The sequence below is a fragment of the Callospermophilus lateralis genome, chromosome 13 (genome assembly GCF_048772815.1).
Source record: "Callospermophilus lateralis isolate mCalLat2 chromosome 13, mCalLat2.hap1, whole genome shotgun sequence".
NCBI classification, from domain to species: Eukaryota; Metazoa; Chordata; class Mammalia; order Rodentia; family Sciuridae; genus Callospermophilus; species Callospermophilus lateralis.
In genome coordinates, this window is record NC_135317.1 from 61,593,662 (window position 1) to 61,620,819 (window position 27,158).

At 34.4% G+C, this 27,158-nt stretch overlaps 2 protein-coding genes across 3 annotated transcripts in view; one reads left to right on the forward strand and one right to left on the reverse strand.

Moving 5' to 3' along the window:
* The window catches only part of Aida (axin interactor, dorsalization associated), a 42,680-nt gene extending 20,745 nt beyond the window's left edge, over positions 1-21,935 (forward strand). Inside the window, exons 5-11 of one of the 2 annotated variants that reach the window (XM_076831659.1) lie at positions 1,582-1,645; positions 1,913-2,019; positions 17,159-17,281; positions 18,949-19,071; positions 19,689-19,750; positions 19,875-19,992; positions 20,137-20,226. In XM_076831659.1, coding sequence (XP_076687774.1) covers positions 1,582-1,645; positions 1,913-2,019; positions 17,159-17,281; positions 18,949-19,071; positions 19,689-19,750; positions 19,875-19,985 — 590 coding nt within the window. In that variant the 3' untranslated portion in view covers positions 19,986-19,992; positions 20,137-20,226. Of the gene's footprint in view, positions 1-1,581; positions 1,646-1,912; positions 2,020-17,158; positions 17,282-18,948; positions 19,072-19,688; positions 19,751-19,874; positions 19,993-20,136 lie in introns of both variants that reach the window. The other variant, XM_076831658.1, reaches the window with a different exon arrangement.
* A 2,052-nt stretch (positions 21,936-23,987) lies between these two features.
* Positions 23,988-27,158, reverse strand: part of Mia3 (MIA SH3 domain ER export factor 3) — a 50,706-nt gene continuing 47,535 nt past the window's right edge. Inside the window, exons 28-29 of the mRNA XM_077110707.1 lie at positions 25,830-25,992; positions 23,988-24,818 (exon numbers count right to left, since the gene is read on the reverse strand). Coding sequence (XP_076966822.1) covers positions 24,505-24,818; positions 25,830-25,992 — 477 coding nt within the window. The 3' untranslated portion in view covers positions 23,988-24,504. The remainder of the gene's footprint in view (positions 24,819-25,829; positions 25,993-27,158) is intronic.

Consider the following 27,158-nt stretch of genomic DNA (forward strand, 5'->3'; position numbering starts at 1 on the left):
TCCCACAGTCCTTTCTGTGCCTTGAATAAGGCAAACTGTTTCCTACTTGGAAACTTTGTTGTTGCTCCAGCCTGTTCTCTAATACCTGGGAAGCCCTTATGCTAGAGCCACTTGTGGATGATTCCTCTCATCTCAGGTCTTGGCTCAAATGTCTTCTTACAGTTTAGTTTCGAAAGGCATCCTGTCTACCTTAGCTACTCTATCAAGTTCTCTCTACTTTTACACAGCATCCTGTTTGTATCCTTCATACCACTAATCACATCTTACATTATCTTGTTTATTTATTGGCATATTTATTGTCTACTTTTCCTTAGTAAAGTCTAAGGTCCAAATATGAGTTCTTGATTACTGTATATCTTTAACACCTAAAGCAGTGATTGGAACATTGTGAGTACTCGGTATGCATTTGTTGAGAAGAAGAAAGAGATAAAGGATGAGGAAGAGCTAAAGGGAGAGAGAATTAAGAGTGAGTAATGAGAATCTAGGTACAAGTTTCCAACTTCTTTCTCACTGGATGATTGACTCCTATTGGAATAAGTTATGTAATTACAACCTGTTCTTTTTGAATTTCCTTATTTAGGAATCCAATATGCCATACTCCTTTTTAACTCAAATCTGCAAGACTCCAAAATTAAAGTCTGAGTAATTAGAGTAAAAATCATGGGTTGCCCAATTAATAATGCTAAATATTCACCTTGAAATAATTGCAGGTAGTCACTAGGAACCCATAAATTGGGAAATGAAGCAATAAATTTCATAAAATACTTTTCCAGATACAGATAGAATTGTATAACATCTGTCTGTAGGCTTACATGCCAGAAAGTAATCAACCAGGACACAAGAGGTGATAGCATTATGTTGTTTGATGACTTCCCTGAGGAGAGAGTCTGCTGTGTGTGTGTGTGTGTATGTGTGTGTACACATGTGTAAATATATATATATATATATATATATATATATATATACACATACATACATATATATACACACACATATATATATATGCATGTATATATGTGTGTACACATATATAATAAATTTCATCATAAAAGGAATATTAGAATTATAACCTTGCTGCTACAAACCTTACCAATGTGATAAGTATTGAGGGAAATCTACTTAGGATAAAGAATAAGATGTGATTATCTATTTCTCTTTAATTAGTCATCTTCAGTATCAGTCTTTTAATTAAAATACTTCAGGAGAAGAGGTATTCTCTTTCACCCTATATCACCTAGGACCTTGTACATTGGAGAACTATTTTATGGTCATTTTCTAGGAGGGCTCTGAGACTTTCCTTGGAGATCTTACAGTACTCTGAAAATACTGGTACCTGCAGTCCACTATGGACATTTTTATTTTGCTAAGACACTCAGTAGTCAATTGCATAGTCTTGAAATGATAGTGAAGCTCAGAATTTAAAATACATATATTAATGTGTGGTTAATACACTATAAAATATGATTAAAAGTATCAATTTAAGATATAACATATAAGACTAACTAATATATAAGACTTACATAACATGTAAGACTAAGATATAAGATATAAGACTAATGTTTGTCTATGTCTTTATTCTAGTCCTAAAGAATATTCTCACATATAATAAAGAATTTCCATTTGATGTTCAGCCTGTCCCATTAAGGTAAATAAATAAGCATCCATATTTTGTCTTCTGATTTTATTATCTATTTTATGCCTGTTTTTCAAATATTTCTGGATTTTTTTCCCTATCAAATTTGGTATTGGTGATATGACTGATACCATTGGTAGCAATGAGGTGATTGACATTGACATTTATATCAACATTAACCTAATAATCAGCATCTTATCTGGGAAGTTAGTGGCTATGAGGGTTAGCTGGTGTATTAAGTGGAGTAGCTCACTGATTTTTCTGTCTTTTTTTATATAGGAGAATTTTAGCCCCTGGTGAGGAAGAGCATTTAGAATTTGAAGAAGATGAAGAAGAAGGTGGTGCTGGAGCAGGGTCTCCTGATTCTTTTCCTGCTAGAGTGCCTGGTGGGTACAAAAAATGTACATTATATAATTCAAGGTCAGGTGTTTGGAACTTACTTTAGTACTTGTTAGTGGCGGGTAAAACATCTCCAGGTTTGCCAATCTTAAGGAAATTATCACGGCCATTCTGTTAGCGGTAGCTATCGGTTTATTGTGAAAGTATCTTACTATTTGTGTCAGGGATCCTCAAAACATCCCATGTTTAGTGATTGGCTAGGAAGACCCACAGGACTCAGCATATAGCTGTACTCACAGTTGTATTCTGAGTCATTACAACAAGAAAACACAAGAACAAAATCAGCAAAGGGTAAAGGCACACAGGCAAATTCCAGAGGAAACCAAACTTCTAAGAGTCCTCTCCCAGCAGAGTCAAATATGTACTTGATTCTCTCAACATTTTTTCACACCTGTGAAATGAAAAATATTGTCTATTGGGGAAGCACTGTAGAGATTCAGTGCACAAGACACTTATTGGGGTTAGCATGAACCAAAACTACAAACTCCAGGAAAAAAGCAAGTGTTCAGCACAAACCATATTGTTTGCATGGACCGTTTAGGCACAGTGATCTTCTTAACAGGGCACGATGGGAATCCTGCTGAAATCCAGGTTCCCAGATGCTAGCCATGGACCAACATTGTAAGTAGGCTTTCTAGAGTAACTGTTTGCTATGTTAATTATTTTCTTTATATATCTAGCTGTTCTTTAAATAATCATATATGATTGTGAAACCTGGACCTGAAGGAACAGATACTAAACAGTTGCCCTTAACAGGGAAATAAAGAATACATAGCAAGTCCTTTTTATTTGTGGAAGATCTTGACAAGGTTGTAAAATAACCTAGTCAAGCACCCTGAGTAAATTTTTTGCCTCTTCCACTTCTATACTTTCTTCTGTTCTTATACAGTGCACAGTTTTTACTTCTGATGAACTAGTTCATTTTGGAAGTGTAGAAATAACACTGTACTATTGTGATGCATTTTTTTAAAAGACTCTATGCTTTATGGTATAATTAAATATAATATACTTATCATCCAGAAAACTTCATAATTAAAGTCATATTCCAATAATTTAAATACTCTTTGGTAGACATTTGAAATATAAACAGTATAGGCTTAGACAAACAAGATACCTGCGCTTTTGAGTCTAACATCTGCCAATCAGTAGTTAAGTGACTGTACTTAATTCTTTATAAAAGGAGATGTTGACAATGCCTAATTTGTAGGGTTACAGTGAAAATTAAGGCACCACATACAAAGCATTTGGCATGATACTTTTCATTTGCTGGTGTAGTGGTGGCTACTGTATTTTCATTATCACCTCTAAATGGTGCTAACAGTCCTACACCATAGGATTATTGGAAAAATTACAGTCACTATAAAATGTTATTGTTAGTGTTTCTTTGGTACAAGGTAAGTATTTCCAATCTGCTTGTCCTTATGAAGAAAGAGCTATATTTTACTTGTCATATTTGTAGGAAATTTCAAGATTGCTGAGATGATGAGGTAAATAAATTTGCTAAAATTTTTCTGTATTTTTTATTTCCTTTTCAAACCACATGCTGTAATTGAAATAGATTCCAGTTCTATAAATTTCTGGTTTGGTTATTTGTTCACTAGCTATACTTCTGTAGCAAACAAGATCCTTGAAGCAGATGATGTAAGTCATGAAATGGACAGATTAAGGTCTTTATGGGGTTCAGGTTGCTGAGTTGAAAAGAAACTCTGTAAATTAAGTCTAATTGCTATGAAAGATTAAGCCCAAAGTAATTAGATTTTTTTTATTCTGATATAGCATTTTGGTATTTTATTTCAGAGATACAGAAAGCTCACTAAACCCTTCTATTCCCTGAATTATTTTCCTCAAAGTAAGAAAGAGTACATATAGTTCAATTGGCTATATTTGATTTGCGATGATATTTTCCAGGGCCTGTGTCATTATAAAATTGAAAATGTCATTGAAGGACAATTTAACCTTTAACTTAATTGTAGAATGGGAAAAAAATTGTTATACTGTGGACATCCAAGATTTCAGTCGTAATAAGGCTGTTGTGTCTACATTATCATGGCAGGGTGCTTCTAAGAATTATAACATTTTTATTACCTTTATTTTATGTAATTTATATAATTGTAAGTTTGTTGTACTTTTTTTTTTTTTTTTTTGGTACTGAGGATTTAACACAGGGTTACTTTACCAGTGAACCACATCCTCAGCCCTTTTTATTTTTTATTTTGAGACAGGATTTCACTTAGTTGCTGAAGGCCTCACTGAGTTGCTGAGATTAGTCTTAAACTTGGGATCCTCCTGCCTCAGCCTCCCAAGTCACCTCGATTCCAGGCTTGTGCCATAGCATCTAGCTTATTGTGATCTTTTTAAAAAAGATTTATTAAGGTGTCCCTTACATATATAAAAGGCATCTTTTTTAGTGTGCAGCTTTATGAGTTTTGACAAACACACATGCTAAACACTACTACTGTTAAGCTAATGAGATGAAGTATAATATATAAATATGGTATGACCAAGAGTAGTTTATTCCCATTTAAATTAAAAATGGATTTTTATCCAACCTTTCTTGAAAAGAATAAAAAATTGTTAAACCTTTCTTTGACATTAATATCATTTTCAAAGCCTTCAATTCTCATAAGACAAACAGTAACTTTTGTGTACTGCTTTAAACACTAACTGGCTTAAGTCCAAATAGTAGTTTAATTTTCTTAAGGTAATCTCAGTAGATTTCATTTAAATAGAGGATATAAATTTATAACTTATCATTTATTACCTGAAAATTTATTTATCATGTTGAATATTAAAGCTTCTAAATGATAAACCAAAGTAATACAAATAAAAAAAAAATAGCTGGCCAGGATTACATGCTTATAATCCTAGCTACTTGAGAAATTGAGGCAGGAGGATTGCAAGTTTGAGACCAGTGGGGGCAACTTAGAGAGAATTTGTCTCAAAATAGAAAGAACTATGGATGTAGCTCAGTGGTAGGGTGCTTGCCTCACCTGTGTGAAGCCCTACATTCGTTTCCTAGTACCACATGCACAAATAGCCATGACACAATTTTAGACAAAATTTTAAAAAACATTTCTGAGTGACCTAAACATAAGCCTGGCAATCTCAACATTATTCTAGATTTGTATTGGTTATTCATCTTTTATATAGTCTTAGATATGTACAAAAAATGTGTTTTTGAAACTCAAAATGAAGAGTGAACTTACTTCTTTAATATCAAACCTGTACTTGTTTCTTTCCTGCATAAATGTTCAATTCTGAGTTGAACTTGAGAGTTAAGCAAATATGGATTTCATTTCCAGCTAAAGTGCAGTTTTTTTCTTACCCATGCATATAGGAAGTTGAAAACTGCAACAAAATATTCATTGCTGTTCCATGAATATTAAGGCATCCTTATTTCACAGAATTTCAGAATATATCTAGGGTTAAGCAGTAAATACCACCAAAGTGTGCAGTTAGACTCTGGCTCTCTGAGCACTTCCTTTCTCTCAAAGTCTTAAATTCTCAGACTGAGCTGAACAGTCAGAGCCAGAGTCCCTCATCCAGTCATGTACTTATATTGAAAGGAAAGGAAAATACCATTCAATGTTATCTGGTAGTTCTCCTAGCTGTTTTTCAATAGTTTTAAGGCTTGTTAATATTCTATTACTCTCAAGCAGTTTTGGAAACATTTTAAGATTTCTTTTTTATAATTTGTTTCTTGTTTGTTTGTAATACTGGGGATTGAAGTCGGGGGTGCTCTACCACCTAGCTACATCCCCAGCTCTTTTATTTTTTTAGTTTGAAACCAGGGTTTTGCTAAGTTACCCAGCTGGCCTCTCCTGCCTTAACTTGCCAAGTTGCTGGGATTACAGGCATGTACCACTATGTCTGGCTCAATTTTTTTTTTTTTAATCCATGAATCTTGTCACTTGAAGTCAAAAGGTTTTCTCCAGAGCTTTGCAGAAATTGGTTCATAGGAAATGTCTATTGAGTAGGCTCTTCATCAAGGCTGTAAGCAACATCTGGCCTGCTTTTTCTTGAAAGTGCTCTGGCCACTCAAATTTTTAACCCAGCACCTGTAGTAACTCTTCCTTGCATGCTAAATGGCATCTGTGTATGAAGCATATACCCACTGATTCATCATAGGTTTTGTGAGAGTATTTATTATTTTTTTCCAGATATGATGGTGACACTTAAGAATTCAGCCATTATCCAAATCACATATTTCTGAACACAGAAAAATACATATTTCTAGTACCAGTCAATAAAGAAAATAAAAACAAGAATATACTCATATAACCTATATACAAACAACTTTAATCAGGTATAATTTTTGACAGACCTAGAAATATTGTTATTTGAAGTTAATGACCCCTAAGATTTTTATCAAACTTTTAATGTAATTTCAAAGTGAACAAACTTCTTATGATTTTACTCTTTATTTTGAAAGGTTGGAGCAGTTCCTCAACTACTAATCAGTTACCACCCAAAAGAAATTGTGCATGTGTTTTCATATTTTTACACAATTTGTATGTGTGTACAAATTGCAGATGTGCAGTACAAATTGCAAAATTTTCTCTTGCTAGATTTTTAAGACCCATTTCATGTTTTGTGCCATCTACAAAATGTTATGACCAAATAATGATTTGACAATACCATTATTTTAAATTATGTTAAAATTATCCCAAAATAATAGAAAATATTATTTTATATATATCCTTTTTATTGCATTTTAAAATTACAAAGAAATGTGCACTTAAAAAAAGTGTGTGACAGACTTTGAATTGGTAGTATCAGACATCTGAATTTAATTACAAGTATGATAAATCTAAAACAAAGAAGACATATATAATCACATACATATGATAATGCTTAGTTTACATTTTAGATATCAGGTTCATCTCTGTCCTAAAAGTATGGACAAAAATTTTGTACTTCTTATTCATGACATTTAATTCACCAAGCACCAAGGCAAAATGAAGACTAACTCACCTCTTATTGAAGTAAATGCCTGTGACAAACATTTGTACAATATTATGTAAAAAGCCAAGCAAATGAAATTATTCAATAAGCAAACTCAAGTCAGTGTTTTAAAAAAATATAATCTTTGGTAATTTTCCTCTTTTAATGTTCTGACCTAGACAATAATGTACTATTTTGGAACAAAGACTGTCATGCCATTTCCAATTTTGGACTAGAAATTGTCCTTATGGTATGATATGAGATATAAACAATAGCAATTTTTAAAAAGCAAAAATAAAAAGTTGAAAGAAAAAAATGGCTTTCCCTTCTGCATGTGAGGACAGGGTCTTAAGGATCCCACTGACCTTCATATCCATGTCACTCCGGACTCATCCTCAGGCTGGTGGTTCTTTCATTGTCTGGTTCTCCATGATCTCTATGGCTACAGAGAGACTATTGAATGTGAGGCCATCCTACTTGATACTCAGACCTTCATTTTTCTCAGCATCCTCTTGGAACAAAGAAGTTGCGGGCAGCGGGTGGGGGGCTTCAGATGCTCTCCCATTGTTTTTCTGTACCTGTTGCAGGTAGAGTGGTGCTTCATTGCTTGGTCTGTGTCAGTGCTGTGGGGTGCCCAGCAGAGGCAGAGGCCTTACTTGCACAATTCCCTTTCCTCTCCACAGTGGAAGTGGCTGTAACATTCTTGGCTAGGTCAGACGCTTTTACACAGTTTTTAAAACATTCTTGAGCGAACTTGTCTGTGTTTAACAAACAGCCATTTGGGAGATCCATAGCTACCTTCATAAATTGTTTTCCACAGATGAAGCACAATGAAATAGAGCAACTTGAGTTTTTACCCAAGTACCACCTGTTAATAAATAGTTTCCATCAACAAGATGGACTTTTTGGTGTCCCCTATTACAGTAGTGTGGTGAAATGGTTCCAAACCTTCTAATTCATTGTCATTACTTTATCAGAGTTGTCTTTAGGTTTAGGCTTAGAATCTTCCTCTCGCAGAAAATCACTCTGAATTGAGTAATTCCTTCCAACTCTTTTTGACACCAGTGAGAGCATGCTTGCTCTGGTTGGTGCATAAGAAGTGGTTGGGGCAGATAAGTCAGAAAAAGACGTGCTTTCTGTGTTCAGTACAACTTGGGGCTCACCAGCTACCAATGGCTTCCTTTGTCTTGCAGTAAAAACTGAAAGTGGAATTAACGAAATGAACACAGTCCTGCTGCTCCCTGCTATTTGAGTGTTAAAGACCTATCATATTGCTATCTGGGCTAGTCAGTCTCTGTCCATTCCTGTGAATGTGCATTGCCCAGTGTACAAAGTTCAAATGATACTCTTTTTTAATCACTCCCTTACTTGGAGTTCTTAGTGACAGCTCAATAACATCCCTGGGATGTTATTGAAAACTTGGTTTGGACAGCTGTAGCCATTTAGAGTTTTCCATATTTAAAAGTATAAGGCATAAATAGTGGCCTCACAAAAATGTCTATATTCTAATCCTGGGAACCTGTGACTGTTATGTTACATGGCAAAAGGAACTTTGCAGAAGCTTGAGATGGGGAGGTTCTCCTGCAGTTCCTTTTAAGGCTTTAGGGACAATTAAAATAAAGATGTTAAAATGGGACATGATGGTTAAAAGCATGGACTCTGTAGCCAAACTACTGTGTGATTATGGGTAATTTGTTTTTCTATGCCTCACTTTTCATCTCTGAAAAATAGAACTAAACTATTGTTGTGAGGATTAGATGAGAGGATTAGGACAGTACTTGGCACATCACAAATACTCACAAGTGTTAGCTATTTCTTATTTACATAGCAGTTCCATGTGGAAGAACATTTCTTCTGATCTTTGCTCTAGATCTGAGAGCAGATGATCTATCTGGAATAGCACAGTTTACACTGGATTGTGTGTAGTGATTTCTTTCTTATCCTTGTTAGTCTTCAAATTTTATGAATGTAGTTGACTTGTTGTCATATTACACTATGAAATTGGATATGTTAATTCTTCACTTAGAAATCTTCCTTTTAATGCATTGGCTCAATTTACAACTATCATGGTTTTATCTTTGATGCAAAAACATGCACCCTTTTTCATTTAACCTGGGAGCTATAGATGGTATGGTATTATTTTAGTATTTGATCTTCTTTTATGTTTGTTATTTCTTCACTCATTGATATCGATTCTCTAGCCATTTGTTTACTAGAGCATGATAACCTCTAGAACTGGAAATTCAGTCATTCATTCAATAAAATATTTCTTCAACAAAGATCTGTTTATTCCTTGTGCATACTACAAAAGGAACAGTTCCCACACCTTTCAGGATGCTTATTGTGTAGTCAGCAAGACAGAGCCAAAAGCACATGATTATGATTAGAGATGTGCACCAATGTCATAGGTTGGCAAAAAGAAGGGCTGAGGGAGTTCAATAAATCTAGCCAGATTTAGGACTCACTGAGTATGTAGGAGTTGACCATGCAGAGAGAGAGCACATCATAGACCATTCTGAAACACCTTAAATAGGCACCTTTCTATGTAATCTATGATCTTAATTACAGTCATCTTCCTTCATCATGGAGCACAATGTTTGACATTCTACCTTGAATTAAACAAGAAATTCAGACTTGCAATCACTGCCTTCATATTAAATTATTCGAAGCATAATGATTACATTAAACCTTACTGTGTAGTCTCAGGCAAAAAGATTGTTGGTAAGGAATGTAGCATCAGCCCTACCATTTCAACTGAAAGATCTAGATGATGACAGGTTATAAAATTGACTCACCCCAAAGTAACAACAAGTTTAATATCAACTTGGAAAAAAAATAATCTTAACATCAAAAAGACTTTGAAAGTTGTAAAGCAATCATCTTTTGACTGTCAAAAAAAGGGTAGTAAAGAGGTAAGACATAAAAGAGGTAACATTCTTGGGGGTTTTGGGGGGTGGGGTAGGGTGGGTTCTTTTTTTGTCTTTTTTGGAACTAGGGGTCGAATTCAGGATTTTGCAAATGCAAGGCAGACACTTTGCCACTGAGCTATATCCCAACCCAACATTCTTAATATATAAAGAAAAATTTTAATTGTAATAACCAAAGCAGAATACATGAGAGGAACAGACAACATGAGCGAGTGTGCGCGCGTGTGGACACACACACACATACACGCACACACACACACACACACACATTTAAAAATACCCATTAAACATATAAAAAGATACTCAACTTTATTTTTAATAAAAAACATAAATTAAAGCTACTGTTGGTGAGTCTTAGGGGAAATAGGTACTTATTAATCACTGGTGGGAATAGAAAAATGGTACAGTTCCTTTGGAGGGGAATTGAGCATTCTCTAACAACATATAAGTACATATTTTTCCCTTAGCAATCCCATTCCTGAGAATTTACTCTGAAGATGCACCCGCAAAATACAGGAAAAAGAGGGGGAAACACTTGCATATACACCAGATTCTCTGTTGAGGTGTTTTTTATAATGATAAAAAGTTAGAAATAATGTAACTGCCATATGAAGATTGACTGAATAAACTATGATACATAGGATGCTGTAGAAAATAATTCAGAAAAACTCCATGAACTAATGAGTGATTTTTCAAAATATATTATTAGCAGAATTTATCAAGGTAGTTCACATTAGCAGATTAAGAGGAAAGATTTCATAATGTTGTCAACAATGCAGAAAAAGTTCTCAGTTAAGTTTGAAACACAGCCTTGATTTTAAACAATTCTTGGCAAAGAACAGAAAAACATCCTTAATTTGATAAAACATGGCTACATGACATTTACAGCCCAAAATCGTTTAATGATGAATTTGAACAAAATAAGAGTGTCTATTACTTCTTTTCATCAGCATTGTTTTGGAAGCCCTAGCTACTGCACTAGGATAAGAAAAATGAAATATAAAGGGGGGGATGTTCTTTATTTGCATATTTATGAATATATAGAGAATATGCAAAAAAACCTATTCATAACTCATTAATAAGATAATGCGGTTTCTGGATATAAAATCTGTACAGACAAATCAATTCTATCTCAAACAAGTAATAGTTGCTTAGAAAATGAACTATTATAATATTTATAGTAGTATTAAATAATATCAAGGACCTTATTATAAATTCAACAAAAGAAATATATGAATTTTATGTAGAAAATAAACCTTTGTTGAAAGAAAGAAAAGAATATCAAAAGGAAAAGGAAACTGGAGTAATCTTGAAATTAGGGAAAAAGATGGAAGAGTGACTTAATAATTGTTATGGTTGGTGAGATGTTGAATTGTACGTTCTCTTTTACTTTTTTCATTTCTCTTGATTGAATTGTTTATGAGAATGCATTTTATAAAAACAGTGAAGTCATTATTCTTTTTTTCATTTGTTCATAATAGTTATTCTTGACATTAGATTCATTTGGACTAATTATAAATGCATGGAATATAATTTGCTCCAATTCAGTCCCTTCACCCTCCCCATCCTCCCTCCCACTGTTCCCTTTCATCCACTTTACTGATCTATTTATTTACATTTTTTAAAATTAGTATCTTATAGATATTCAAAATGATGAGTTTCATTATAGTATATTCACATATGTGCATTGGAAAGTTAGTTTGGGTTCATTCCACAGTTTTTCCCTACCCACTCCCCATTCCCTTCTTTTTCTTTTATTGATTTTATTTTTTTTTAAATACACGACAATGGAGTGTATTACAATTCTTATTACACATAGAGAGCACAATTTTTTATATCTTTGTATAAAGCATGTTCACACCAATTCACATTATACATGTACTTGGTTTTTTTTTTGCATTACAATTCTTATTACACATATATACACCACAATTTTTCATATCTCTGTTTGTATATAAGTAGGTTGACAGCCAATTTGTGTCTTCAGACATGTACTTTGGATAATGACGTCCATCACATTCATTCCACATTCATTTGGAGGCTAATCCCCTGCCTCCTCCCTTTCCCTCACTCCCCTCTTCCCTATCTAGAATCCATCTATTCATCCCATGTTCCTCCTCCCTACCCTATTATGAGTCAGCCTCCTTATATCAGAGAAAACATTTGGCATTTGTTTTTTGGGGATTGGCTAACTTCACTTAGCATTATCTTCTCCAATGCCATCCATTTACCTGCAAATGCCATGATTTTATTCTCTTTTTAAAAAGTTCATTGTGTATATATGCCACATTTTTTTAAATCCATTCATCCACTGAAGGACATGTAGGTTGGCTCCACAGTTTAGCTATTGTGAATTGTGCTGCTATAAACATTGATGTGGCTGTGTCTCTGTAGTATGTTGTTTTTAAGTCCTTTGAGTATAGTCCAAGGAGAGGAATAGCTCGGTCAAATGGTGGTTCCATTCCCAGATTTCCAAAGAATCTCCATACTGCTTTCCAGATTGGCTACACCAATTTGCAGTCCCACCAGCAATGTATGAGTATGCCTTTTTCCCCACATCCTTGACAACACTTATTGTTGTTTGTCTTCATAATAGCTGCCATTCTGATTAGAGTTGTATCTTAGTTTTGATTTTGCATTTCTCTGATTGCTAGAGATGTTGAAAATTTTTTCATATATTTGTTGATTGATTGTATATCCTCTTCTGAGAAGTGTTTGTTCAAGTCCTTGGCCCATTTTTTGATTGGGTTACTTGTTTTTTCAGTGCTTAGCTTTTTGAGTTCTTTATATACCCTAGAGATTAGTGCTCTTTTTGATGTGTGAGGGGTAAAGATTTTCTCCCCGGATGTAGGCTCTCTGTTCACCTCATGGATTGTTTCTTTTGCTGAGAAAAAACTTTTTAGTTGAATCCATCCCATTTATTGATTCCTAGTTTTAATTCTTGTGCCATAGGAGTCTTATTAAGGAAGTTGGGGCCTAACCCATATGATGAAGATTAGGGCCTACCTTTTTCTTCTGTTAGACACAGAGTCTCTGGCTTAATTCCTAGGTCCTTGATCCATTTTAAGTTAAGTTTTGTGCATGGTGAGAGTTATGAGTTTAATTTCATTTTGTTGCATAAGGATTTTCAGTTTTCCCAGCACCATTTGTTGAAAATGCTATCTTTTCTCCAGTGCATGTTTTTGGCACCTTTGTCTAAAATAAGATGATTGTAATTTTTTGGGTTAGTCTCTGTGTCCTCTATTTTGTACCATTGGTCTACCAGTCTGTTTTAGTGCCAATACCATGCTGTTTTTGTTACTATTGCTCTGTAGTATAGTTTAAGGTCTCATATAGCAATACTCCCTGCTTCACTCTTCTTGCTAAGGATTTCTTTAGCTATTCTTGGTCTCTTATTTTTCCAGATGAATTTCATGATTGCTTTTTCTATTTTTATGAGGAATGCCATTGAGATTTTGATTGGAATTGCATTAAATCTATATAGTGCTTTTGGTAGTATGGTCATTTTGATAATATTAATTTTGCCTATCCCAAGAGCAAGGTAGATCTTTCCAGAAATAGTAAATGAATTCAGCAAAGGAGCAGGATATAAATCAACACCCATAAATCAAAGGCATTTCTGTATATCAGTGACAAAGCCTCTGAGAAGGAAATGAGGAAAACTGCCCCATTTACAGTAACCTCAAAAAAAAAAAAAAAAGATACTTGAGAATCAACGAAAGAAGTCAAAGATCTATACAATGAAAGCTACAGAACCCTAAAGAGAGAAATCAAAGAAGATCTTAGAAGATGGAAAGATCTACACATTCCCTTCTTAAAAGGAGAAAGGGAGGAGGAGGGAGGGAGAGGGGGAAGGTGGGCAGGGTCAGATCAGAATATGATAGCCCAAAGGGTGGGGTTTTGGCCTGCTGAGAACTTCTAACTGAAGGAGATTGGAATCCCGAAAGCAACCTCAGCAGCAAAGCTTCTGCCCTCCTCCTGCCCTCCTGTCCTTCATCCTTCTCTCCCAAAGCCTTCTCTCATAAAACCTAGAAAGGTCTCTCTCTCTCTCTCTCTCTCTCTCTCTCGCTCTCGCTCTCGCTCTCGCTCTCGCTCTCGCTCTCGCTCTCGCTCTCTCTTTCCCTCTCTTTCCTTCCCTCCCTGCTATTCCCTTCCTGTCCCCCTACCCTCTCTTCCCCCCTCCCTTAAAAACCCTCATTCCAGACAGGACCTGCCTTAGGTCCAGAAGGAAAGAAGGCTATACAGAGAGGCCAAGAAGAATCTGACCAGACAGGGCTTGCTGGGACCCTGGCAGCCTTTTACCATTAGCTCACACCCCCTTTTCCAGTCATTTCTACATGGCCATCCATTCTTCATAGAACATAAACATAAAAACAGGAGTTTTCCCTGGATCTGTAGGTCTTTATTTCTGAAGGCTTTTAGGTCAAATAAAGTTCTATTAAATAAATGTTATGATTTTTAAAATGTAAAGATATATACTAGTTCATAAATTAAAAGAAGCAATTTATAAAGATAGACTCTTTCTGAAACTCATCTGAATTTTTATTGCAGTTCCTGGACCTTTTATACAGCTATAGAATTAAGATACTGTATTAGTGATAAGAGGATAAACAGTCCGGTAAGACAGAATAGAAAACTCAGAAAGTGATTGCCACATGATTTATGATTGAGGTGGGACTGCAGATCAGTGGTGGAAAATGTCAGTCTTTTTAATGAGTAGTGCTGAGACAATTGAGTATTTATGTGAAATTGAATGAAATTAAAGCTCCTACTATATACCATAGACAATAATTCTGTGTGACATATAGAATTAAGTGTGAATGGCAAAACAATAAAATGCTTTCAAAATAATACCTTTATGATTTTGGAGTGGGGTAAGTTTTCTTAAATATAACATAAAAAGCACTGATTGTAAAGGAAGATATTAAGAAATTTGATATTACTAGCAGTAAGTATTTATCATAATCAGAAGACACCATGGCAGACAAAAGTCATTCTTAACATTCAAAACTAATACTTGGTGTTAGAAGTTAGCAACGGTTGCTATCTTTTGGAAGAGTGAATTGGATAGGGTGTGGGGAAGGACACTCCCAGGAGGCTGATCATATTTTTCCTAGATCTGATGCTAGTTATACAGGTGTATTCACTTTGTGAAAGTTCAGCAAACTGTGCTAACAATTTGTACATTTTAAAATGTATATGCTCTACTTCAACAAAAAGTCTTTATAAAAGAAAACTACTAAGAAGCTATTTGTAAAACATTTGTCCAGCAAAATAATAGAGACCTCCTACAGCTCAATAAGATAGACATCTCAATAAAAAATCGAGCAAAATATTTGAACACACTTCAGAAAAGAGGAAATCATTTATTTGATTTATTCGAAAAGGTGCTCAACCTTATTAATCTTCAGAGGAATGCAAATTAAAATGATTGATCTCTTTATACCAAAATTGGCTAACATGAAGAATCTGAGAAAACAGTACCTAGTGAGGATGTGGAGCAATGGGAACACTACTGCACTTGGGCTAGAAATAAAAATTGGCACAACCACCTTGGGAAATGGATTGTCGTTACATGGTAGGTATGGAGGTAACATGCCAGGTGACTTAGTGATTCCTCTGTTTCAGAAATGGGTGCTTATGGGCACCAGAAGATGTTCAGAAGAGTATTTATAATAGCCTTGTTAACTATATCCAAACACTTGAAGTAATTCAAATATCTATCAACACAAGAATTTGTACATAAACTGTAGCATATTTATACAGCCATGTACTACATAATAGAATGAACTTTTCTGCAGAAAAATTCATATATGATATACATACATGTGAATATGTATGTATATAAATATAAATGTATACATATTCACATTTTTCATAAAATTTCAGAGGTGTTTCTTAGCTCTCTGAAGTTCATCCCAGATGTCCAGGTACAAGCCCCTCTTCTAAAAGTACCCCCATTTGTCAATCAAAGAAGATGCATAAAAGGTATTATGTATATATTTAATGATATCAGCCTGAGCCCATTTAGGTTTGTTAATGCAACAGTGGAATGCAGCCTCCAGGCCTTCCCATTCTTGCATTTGTCTGTATTGTCTTCATATTTGTTTAAATTAGAAAGTAATACATTTTTGACAGCATTGTTGAGGTATAATTTGTATATCATAACATTTCCCTTCTGTAAGAATAAAATCCATTGATTTTTGACACCTCTATAGAGTTTTGCATCTGTCATCACTATACAAGTTCAGAACATTCCCATCACCTCCCAAAATTTCCTCAAGCCACATTTACCATCAATCAAATGTGTATTTTCAAATATAGTGTGTTGATTGCTTCATGTATTTCAAATAACTCATCATTAAAAGTAGCATAACACATTGTTGAATAGAAACTTGAAAAACATCAACCAAAATCTTTTGTTAAATGTATTTTGAGGTTCTGTATACATACTTGATTAAAATCAGCTTATTTGCATCTGTTCTCTATTGGTAGTTTCAAAAAAGGGAACATACTGAACAGTTGATTTCTTCCTTCATATGGTCTTGGTGGGTGAATGTTGTCATGTTGTTCTGGGTGGGTTTTTAGTTTTAAAAATTTTAGTTGGTTTTGGGGAAAATGTTCAGTTATACAAATGGCCTTTTTATATGGCAGTCTGTATAGTACTAATTTCTGAGAATAAATCATACAAAATAGAATGAAGAATAGAAGTTAGACTATATAGTTAAATTAAAACATAAATATCAAATTGTAAATTATTTTCTTTATTAGGAGTAACTTAAGGAAAGAATGTATTGATCAACTCTGATATTAAATGTCTCAGACTTTAGAACAGAATAACAAGTATTTTAAAAGCTTTTCTTGTCTTTGTTCTACCACTTCATATTAAGATGCTGAGTATAATATTGAAGTACATATGGAATATAAATATTATGTGAGCATATTATACTATTATGTATAATTGGGCTTCCTCAAGTGATGTTTTTAACAAACTTTTATTATACATACTATACACTATTATAGAAATTATTATATCTGCTTAAAGGTGATTGTATGGTTGGGAAATGCAGATATATTAGGTGTAAAATTAAATATTTTTCTAAAAAAGTATAAGTCAGATGTTCATGAATTTTGGAAATAAAAATACATAATGCCTAGCTAGTTCTTAAGAGGTAGGCTGTATCTTCTGTTTGTCAAAGTATTTACTCTGAATTATTGGTGGAGCTAACTTTTATTGAGGTTTCTCTGTTGCCAGGTACTTTATTACCAAGGTTGCCATCAGAACCGGGAATGACATTACTCACTATCAGGATTGAGAAAATTGGTCTGAAAGACGCTGGACAGTGCATCGATCCCTATATTACAGTTAGTGTAAAGGGTAAATAACTGGCAAATTGCATTATGTTTTTTCTCATATGGGACAAAGTTTTTGACAGGGGATGGTCTTGTATATGTGACAACTTACTTTAATGCATTCTATAATGAGGCAAAATCCTAGAAGAGATCATAACAGAACATAGTTCTGAAAGACTTACAAAATATATTTCCTACTTGCTTTTGAGTTTGTATAGATTTTTGCTCTTCAGATTCCATCTAACGTACGGACTAAACATACACATTGTCCTTAACAGCAGCTACAGCCTTCAGGATGTAGATTAACAATAGCACTCCTCACCTTCCATGGGTGTGTAGTTTTCTTCACAAAGCCCCATGTCCTGTTTTCCCATCTCTCCTGCTTTAGCCCCTCTTCTTCCTGTGCTACTGAGGTATCTACATAGGTGAGTCCTACAGAGGCAGATGAAAATCAGGGGACAGGGAAGTAGGGTGCGTCCATAACATCCATGCCCTGAAAGCAGTCCTGTGGGATGATGATGTGATTAAGGAATAAATTATACCATTTTACAGAAATACTATAGTTAGTACAAATGGCTTATTTTAATCTGTAGTTTTGCACCAAAGGAACAGATCGGTGCTGAAATTAAATGGAGGAACTTTTATCAATTGCAGAAATAAAGTCAGATCCATGGGTTCATTAGTGCTAATTAAAAGAAAAATATGACCACAAAGAAAAAGATTTATTTAAAGAACATAATCCACAGCACTAATACTGGTACACTTTTAAATTCCGATGTTACCATTTATCAAATATATAGTGTACTGGAAAATATTTACATTGTTTGATAGGCCATTTGTAAAACTGCATACTCTTTCAGAAAGTATACTTAAAACACAAAAATATTTAATGATGTTGTAAATGTTAAGTTACCTTTGCATATTGTTAAACTGAAATATTTTTATGTAAATATTTTTTATTAAATGTACTAAATTGTTTTTGAGCTTTTTGAGACACATAAATGAATAACACATAAACACTGAGGAGTTATTAAATGAGTCCATGTTGAATTTGATTAAACTGAGATTTTAAAACCCGGAAAATTAAAACTATATATAATGTACCATCTGGTTGTTGTAAATTCAGGGTATGTTGTAAACAGTATAACCAGAATTTAGATAATATGTATGAAAAATTATTCATTAACAAAAGGGTTTTTGTTGGCTGTTCTCATCCATTTTTGGTTCTTAACAGGGAAATTATGATAAGGTTAGGTTTAAAGGCTTTTCTAAATAAGCCATATACTTGATCAAAGTTAGAAATTGGTGGCAGAGCTCCATTGTGGCAAATTATGTACTCCAGATTTTTTTTTTTTTTTTTTTTTTTGCATAGAAAAATATAGTGGGCTATTCCCTAAGGAAAACATGTTTGTTCTTTTTACCACTTCACTATGAAGATCAAGTTTTGTCCACTTGACCATGTAAAGGCTTCCTTGTCCCCTTCATGAGGTCTCCTGTCCTCATTTCTCTCCACATACCCTATGAACTTCAACAACTCTCACATACTTGCTCACACCAAATAGGAATCTCTTAGCCTGAGAATCTCCTCTCAGCTCTTTCCATGCCTCTTTAGGAACTGTAACCTTTGCAGTTTCTAGATTTTCCGTCTGTATATGTGAATGCTCATAAGCAGAAACTTATTTGTTTCTCCAGATCTGAATGGCATAGATTTAACTCCTGTGCAAGATACTCCTGTGGCTTCAAGAAAAGAAGATACATATGTTCATTTTAATGTGGACATTGAGCTCCAGAAGCATATTGAAAAATTAACCAAAGGTTTGTAATTATCAGTTACTGACTTCTTAAGGACAGTACTTATCTGGGTTTGTGTTGATAGTGTACTTAACACAAGATCTTATGTCACATAGTTATGAATATTGACTTAAAGAAAGTCAAATCAACAATTTTTTTTAAATATGAGAATTAGCAGTTGCATTATCTAGTTGTGTAATAATGTGGTTAAATATTATTTGACAGGGAAGTTTTTCTCATAATACAGAGTTAAGGAAGCAGGTTCTCTAATAATTACATTAAGTCCTTTTAGGAACCTAATGATTACTTTCTAACAGTTAAAGAATTATTTTTTTTCTTTCAATAAGATGCATTGGGTAAAAAAATACTATAACTGGCAGTTAGTTTGTAAGAATATGGAAAGGACAATCTGGGCATGGTGGTTTCAGGAGGGAGAGAAATAAAATATCAAAGGAACTCTTTTAAATTTCTATTCTATCTAATATAGGTGCTTATTGAAACCATTTCTATAGGTACTGCTGATACTTAAGTAACTTCTGTTTTTCTTGTGGTATTTAATATTTTATATTCTTTGGTAGTTTATGATTCTACCTGTGTACATAACTTACATTCTTGCTATACAATTTTGTTGTACTTTGTAGAATTAAATGATATGGAGAAATGTCACTCAGACATGGTAGAAGAGCTTGGAGTGACAGCCACAGTGAGTTATCAACAGTTGTGTCATCAGACTGTTTGACACATGTTACTTTGTAAAATCATAGGCTTCTGGTGACACATAAGAAATGTGTGGTCTCTGGCTTATGTGGTTTGTTTTAATTCCTTAGGTGCAGCTATCTTCTTTGAATTCAAACACTACAAGCCTAAAAAAAGGTTTACCAGCACCAAGTGTTTTGCTTTCATGGAGATGGATGAGATTAAACCTGGGTCAATTGTAATAGAACTGTAAGTGATATACATATAGGATTCATACTGTTCTAATGGTTACTAGTTCATGTTTCTTCTTAGTCCCTCTTATCTAGAATGTAACATTGGAGTAAATCAATCATCAAAGTATTTTAAACAATCATCTTTCTATTGTGGTTACAGATACAAGAAACCCACTGACTTTAAAAGAAAGAAATTGCAGTTATTGACCAAGAAACCACTTTATCTTCATCTACATCAAACTTTGCACAAGGAATGATTCTGACATGAGTAATGTGGAATTTCTGTGAATTTTACCACTCAGTAGAAACCATCATAGCTCTGGGTAGCATATTCATCCTTCAGGAGGCAGGAAGTGAGCCGTACCTATAGGCCAGTGAGTCCATTGCAAAGCTGTACCACAGAACTAAAGTCCAGCACCTCATTGTTATGACTCCTTTGGATACAAGGTTTATTGTAGATTTTGAAACATGTTTTTACTTTTCTATTAATTGTGCAATTAATAGTCTGTTTCCTAATTTACCACTGTTCCTACCCTGCTTCCTGGAACAATACTGCTGTGGTAGGTATGCTCATCTTCAAACTTTAAAATACAGCAATAAGAATGTGCTAGAGTTTACACATTTGCTCACTTTTGCTCCAATATGGTCTTTTGATTTGAATTAACTTCAAACTTTTGAATTGAAGTGGGTAGGATAGTACCAGATTGCTTTGAAAGGAAATTGGATCAGTTATGGTCTGTCTTATAGGCTGTTCCTTAGAGCTGGCCTAAATTCATCCTCATCTGATAGTTCTACTTAGAAATAGTGTGCCTTGACCAGATCAATATCTTATATGGGAGTGCCCCCCAGATTGTAGCTGTGATTTTTTTCCAGATGACCAGATTGTTTTTCTGAAAGTGAGCATATTTTTAGTCATGTTGATTAGTTGTTCTACATCACATTGCTATTGTTTCTAGGGTTAACATTAATGATTCTAGGGTTAACATTAAAACCATCTCTCTCAGAATAATTACAAATTTTTGGGTGGGTTTAAATCATGTCATCTAAAAATAATTGAGTCAGATGCTAATGAGATACTGCAGGAACAACTGCTGTTTTTCTGACAACTGATTGTGAAACCTTAAAACCTGCATACCTTGTCTTTATAAAGTGATGAGTATGCAAAATCTGGAAAGATATTCTATTTTTTTTAATATAGGTAGATACGACTGCCATTTATTTCCTATTTAGATATATTGACATTCATATGAAAATATGCAGGTCATTAGCCTATTATAATTTCACTATTTACATTACTTTTAACTTAATGATGAGACATAAATAAAACTTTCATAGTACACAAGGTGGATATTTGATACACAGAACATAAAGTGAGGAGCTTTTTTGTGGGTTACATGTAGAACCCACGTATTTTAATATTCACTATTTTAAATGAACAATGCATGAAGGGAATGCAATACTTGGCCTATTTTTAAACTAGTGTAAACCCTAATCATACCATCTGTTTGCTTTTTAAAACGAATAACAGTTATTTTAGCCCTTGCACTTCAAGAGATCTAGTCTTTAATTTTTCAGTTGTCTGTTAGGTCAATTTTGTTTACTAGATGAATGTTAATAAAACTATATGAGCCTGAAAGAATTCTCAACCAAATTTAGTCTTTTCTTTCATCTGGATTGGGTTAATTTCACAAGTGCAAAAATAGTTCAGTCTACAGTAGTTCTAGGAAATGAAGAATTTGTCTTAATAAAATGTTCACTCAACTGAAACTCTGAGTAGTCAAAATTTCCAGACTGTAAACTTCTCAAGAGAAGGGCCTCATCTTCTCCGTGTCATGTAAACTTTCCAAGGTGCTTGGCAGCACTCTGTACCCTGTGGAGTACTCAGTACCTTTTTGTTTGATGTTACTGATGTTTGAAGTTGCTCCCTTAAAATCTACTATTAAAATGTAGCAAAACTGATACATTGTTGTTTTTTCATAGACTATAAAACATGTATATCAAAGTGATAATTAAAAAAAAAACAAACCTTTTTTTTTGGTTGTAGATGGACACAGTACCTTTATATTTATATGTGGTGCTGAGGATCAACCCCAGCCCCTCAAAGTGATAATTTATATGAAGAAACATTTAGCATCCTTCACATAAGAATGCTTTTTTTTTTTAACCTCTATTTATTTATGTGATGCTGAGGATTAAACCCAGGGCCTTGCCTGTGCTAGGCAAGTACTCTACCACTGAGCCACAACCCCAGCTGCCACCAAAGAATGGGGTTATATGAAAAAAAAAGAGGATGCTTTGTATGTATGTCTTTCATCAGCATTAAACAAACTTAAATTGAACATTGTCATCAGCTTAGCTTTAATTCAGACCTGAATGACCAAACCTCCCCCGCCAAAAAAGGTGATTTTATCTTGAAGCAATTAACACAAAACAATCTGTATCTCACAAATTGTTTAAATTTACTTTCTAGTGTGGGAGGGGATGAGTCACTGGACAATAATTACAACTATAGCAGTAATACTTTCAGGTTGAAACACTACTGCTTCACAAATGAAATGATTTTAGTAACTAAACTCAAACACAATTTGCTGGAGAGGACTTCTAAAACTTTTGAGATACAAAAGTATAATTGAATCAAGGGACAGTATTCTCTCACAACCTGTATATGGGCAGCTACCTTGGGCTTTGCTACAGAAGTGGTACAATCAGATGGATGTAAGGAGAGGCAACTATGGGTGGGTTCAGAACTGCTCAGATAAACTACATAGAACGCATTATAGCTTACTAATAGAATAAATACAAAAAAGGCTTTAGAGGGAAAACTACTGTTGCTTTGAATAAAAAATAAATCTGCCTTTCCTTGAAAATCTATCTTCCTAGCTGACATCACCTTTATTTAAATGCTATTTTAAAATTAGAAGTTATAGTAACTTCAGCATTGCCTTGTGTCCTGTAGAGGTTGAAAGATAAATTCAAAATTGGTGTTTGTGACTTAAATTTTATTTTACATGGTTAAAAATGGTATAAGCTATTATATGGTTTTCCTCTTACACACCAGCTGCTGCTTCTGATATTAAATGGAGGTTATGTAGATTGAATTCTTCCTAATGGACTCAAATTCTTTTTGATTCTGAGTCATCTTCAGTAGTTTAGAGATTTTGTTTCAGAGATTTTGTTTCACACTGAAGCTTTTGCCCCTATTTTGAGAATACTTAGGGCACATAAAAAGAACAATGATATGTTCTAGGTTTCAACAATCCTATTACTTTCTAGAACTTTAAAGAATGGAAGAATATGGTTCTAGCAGTAAACAAAAGTACCAGGCATTTATAATTTTATTTAAATCTTAAACCTCTTAAAATGTACTGTTAAAATTGCTGTAATTAAAATTACAGCTCTGGAGAGCTAGTTCTTAGAAACATTGTTTTAAAGACAGTAGTTACAGATTCAGTACTTGCTTTAATTGATTTTTAAATAAAATATATTTGAGTATCTATAAAAAAAAGAATTTAATTCAGCCCATAGTTGCTGATTAAAGACATAGAGGATTATACTCTTCTAATTTTTTTATCATATTCCTTGAAAATCAGTGGCAAGGTATGGGAAAGAGAAGAGTGTGTGTGTGTACATTTTTTAAAAGAAATTTCCTTATTTTTTATAGACACAACATACCACCCTATATTTTACTATTATAATGCAATAATGGCAAAAGCAGTAGAACTTCAGGTCAAACAACTCTTGCTACTAATGTAAACTCATTTTCAGAAAACCATTCTCACATGGACAGTGGTTAGAAAAAAGTACATGAATGTGCTTCAAAAATAGAGCCACAAGACTTCTCACAAGTAAAAGAAATTCCTCTGTAGAAGTCCACAGTTGACCAAGGTCCAGCCTCCTTAACAGTGCAACAGGGAATATGCTGCCAAGTCACCATCTTCAGTTCTGAGAGTGAGTTTACATGCTTCCCCAATGGCACAAAGTCTCATGACGATCCAATGAATCAACACACACTTGGGAAATATTAATAAACAATTTTTTATGAACTGTTACAACAAAGAACTTCAGCAAGAAGGAAAATGAAGTTTATGATCTTTGAGTAAACATTTTTAGCGTAACAGTCTCTGCGACCAGATATTTAAAGAGAAAAATCAAGCTTATAAAACACCATTTCTCTGTTATCAACTGGAATACACTAAAAATAGGATAATGGAAATACATGTTCTTAAAGCATTTCCACAGGAAATGTCCATAATTATGACATTCTAAATCATTTAGCAATTGTATATGCTACATTCACTGAAACAAAGGTATTCCTTATTGCACATTTTAAAGTTGGAAGGATACTCTAGCTTAAGTGGGGGATATTTAGGGGGAAAATATTTTGGCTCAAAATGTATACTGCGCCAAGGCAGCTTCATTCTAAAAACATAAACCATTTAAAATAAACTTTTATATTTTGAAGCCAATAATCCTTTAACACAATGAATAGTTCATAGTCCACTTTCTGACTAAGTGTCAGAGGTTAATTTTATGGGCCCTGTTTTAAGGCCTGTGAACAGCCCTCACTACTCTGAGAATCGGGTGTAGGTGGAGGTTCATCTTTAAAGCCTGAAGGCATTAAGTCTTTTGCAGCAGGTGGTGGCCCATAGTCTTGGGGACCATGAGTTGGAGGTGGTAATGGGTCACCAGGAATGAAGTACTCTCTTGGGCCAAATGAGCCTAAAGGTCTAAATGGTGCAGGTCCTGGAAAAAAGTCACGAGGGTCAAAAGGCAAATCCCGTTTTCCAGGTGGAACACCTGGTGCATATTCTCTGAAGGCTATTGGTGGACGCATACCAGGATCTGGAAAATAAAAAGGAAGTTATGTAAATACCCAGAAATTTCTGAACTTGGGTGATTTCAAGTATGTTAATATAGTCTTTAATTTCTCCCAAGCCTAGAACATCAACTGGTGAACATTCTGACTTGCCAGATGAGGCAAACTGAAATGGAACAAGTTTAGGTAATAGCCTGGCCAACCAGCCATGAAGCAACATATTAAGGATTTAAACATGGCTCTACCTAGCTCCAGGCTTATCTTTTTTCTTTCCCTACTATATAATTGCAGAATTATTTCTATCTCACAAGAGCTCCATTTATATTTGGAAGTACTATATTACCATGACAAGATGATAGATTATGAAATAAGAACTTTACTACATCAAAGAAATTTTGATAAAAGGAAATCCCACTATTTATTACTGTATCCATTAAAAATTCATGAAATATTTCAGCATGGACTTTACACATGCCATCAGAATCAAGGTGTATGCCCTCCTGGAAAAGGCCTTCCACAGCCACCTAATTAAATCAGCAACATTTATTAGGTCACTGTTAAATCCTCCTCTTTAACACTTCCCTCTGACTTTTCTCAAGTAAGGAGGGTTTGACTTTTCCTTTTCTATATTCTATAACCTACTGCTTATGCTTCCATTATGGGTGATTACAAACTTTATGTTATAGGATTTTCATATCTGTGACAAAATTTTAAGTTATGGCATGTGTCTCATCCACCTTTCCATCTATTGCAGTGCATATCAACAGATTTTCAACAAACATCTGCAGAAGTAATATTTCTGGCTTTTTTCTATATAGCCCCTTATCCTTGTCTATGAGAGATAGCTATTGCCTATCTCAGTATAAGATTATGTAGTGTCCCATATGTCCCAGAAAACTGGAGGAAAAGTTAAAATGTACTCAGCTGTATCCTTTCATTGTTAAGACCTGAGATAGCAACCAACTGTTTTAGCAAGCAATAGAAATGAAAGATGAATGTGATTTATAAGTCAGTCACTACTGTTCAGATCATCATACCAAATGGAGGAGGAATTGGCCGAGGCCCAAAAGGCCCACCGAGCTGAAATGGCGGTCCATACCAAATGGGAGGTGGTGGAGGCCGTCCCATCGGGGGTCCCATAGGGGGGCCCATGAAGGGTACCCCTGAGAAACGAGGGGGCCCTTTCATAGCCATATTAACCTGCAATTTAAGATTTGAAAGCAGTTAAAAATTTTAAAATTCCTATGTATTAAGACAAAGTACCAACACCGATAAAAGCTAAAACCCAAAACAGGCACCTGTCCAGAGAACACCATCAGTGCAACAAAACTCTACCCACCCCTCCTGTGTATTCCCACTGACAGTTTACAGAAGTTAGAAGGATTCCACAAGAGGGAGCAGTTTGTTACTGATTATATCTGCACAGGAAAGGGAAAGGCAAGAGGACTGGCAGAGGTTATTAACAGGTGATTTCTGACCAGTATGTCATGCTGTATTCACTACAACCTATTTCAAAGGGAGTCCCCCCCCTCCCCATCACTTCCCTTTCATCACAATAGCTCATTACTTCCATATTAAGAATGAACAGAATAAAATGAAAAATCCATTCTCTACCCATGTAATAATAGCTACTATTCAGAGTATCTTCAGTAAGTCTTTCATATATTATTCAACCTCTGAGATCTTTAAGTAGACTGTCTTGTTTTAAATAAGAGGGAACAAAAGCAAATGGATTATCATAATGTGTTGAAGGCCACACTGCATATTAAAGGAACTCAATCCCAGGTTTGCCTCCAAGCCATGCTTTTCCCACCTCTACTCCTCTCTAACAACGGGTCTTTGCTCTCTTTTAAATCTTCTACTACAAAGGGGTTTGGGGGTCTTATCTAAGCTGCCCTTAGATTGCTCCAGAGATGTATATTCCTGGAATATATACACTGGAACTTGAGAAGTATTTTCCAACACAATGCTATATACACAAATTAGGAAGACAAGGCTTTAATATTTACTTTCATTTACTGTACACCATTTGAGATATTGATTTATCATTTCCTATGAGTAGTGGGTTTGAAACTAAACAATTAAAAATTTATTTTATTATAGAGCTGCAGAAGACCTACCAGATATAATAGCAACACAGTTACAAGAGAATGCACTTATGTGAACAAATGAGACCATTGCTTGGGACTGGCTCAAGAGGACATTTCAGATTATCATTGTTGCACTGAAACAGTATTTCACTTTCAGAAAATCTGATACCAATCTAATTCAAATCACTCAAAATAGGGTTTGCACAAATGGAGGAATTCTTAAATAGCATTCTTCCAAACAAAAATAAAAATGATGAATTATATAATTTATAATGA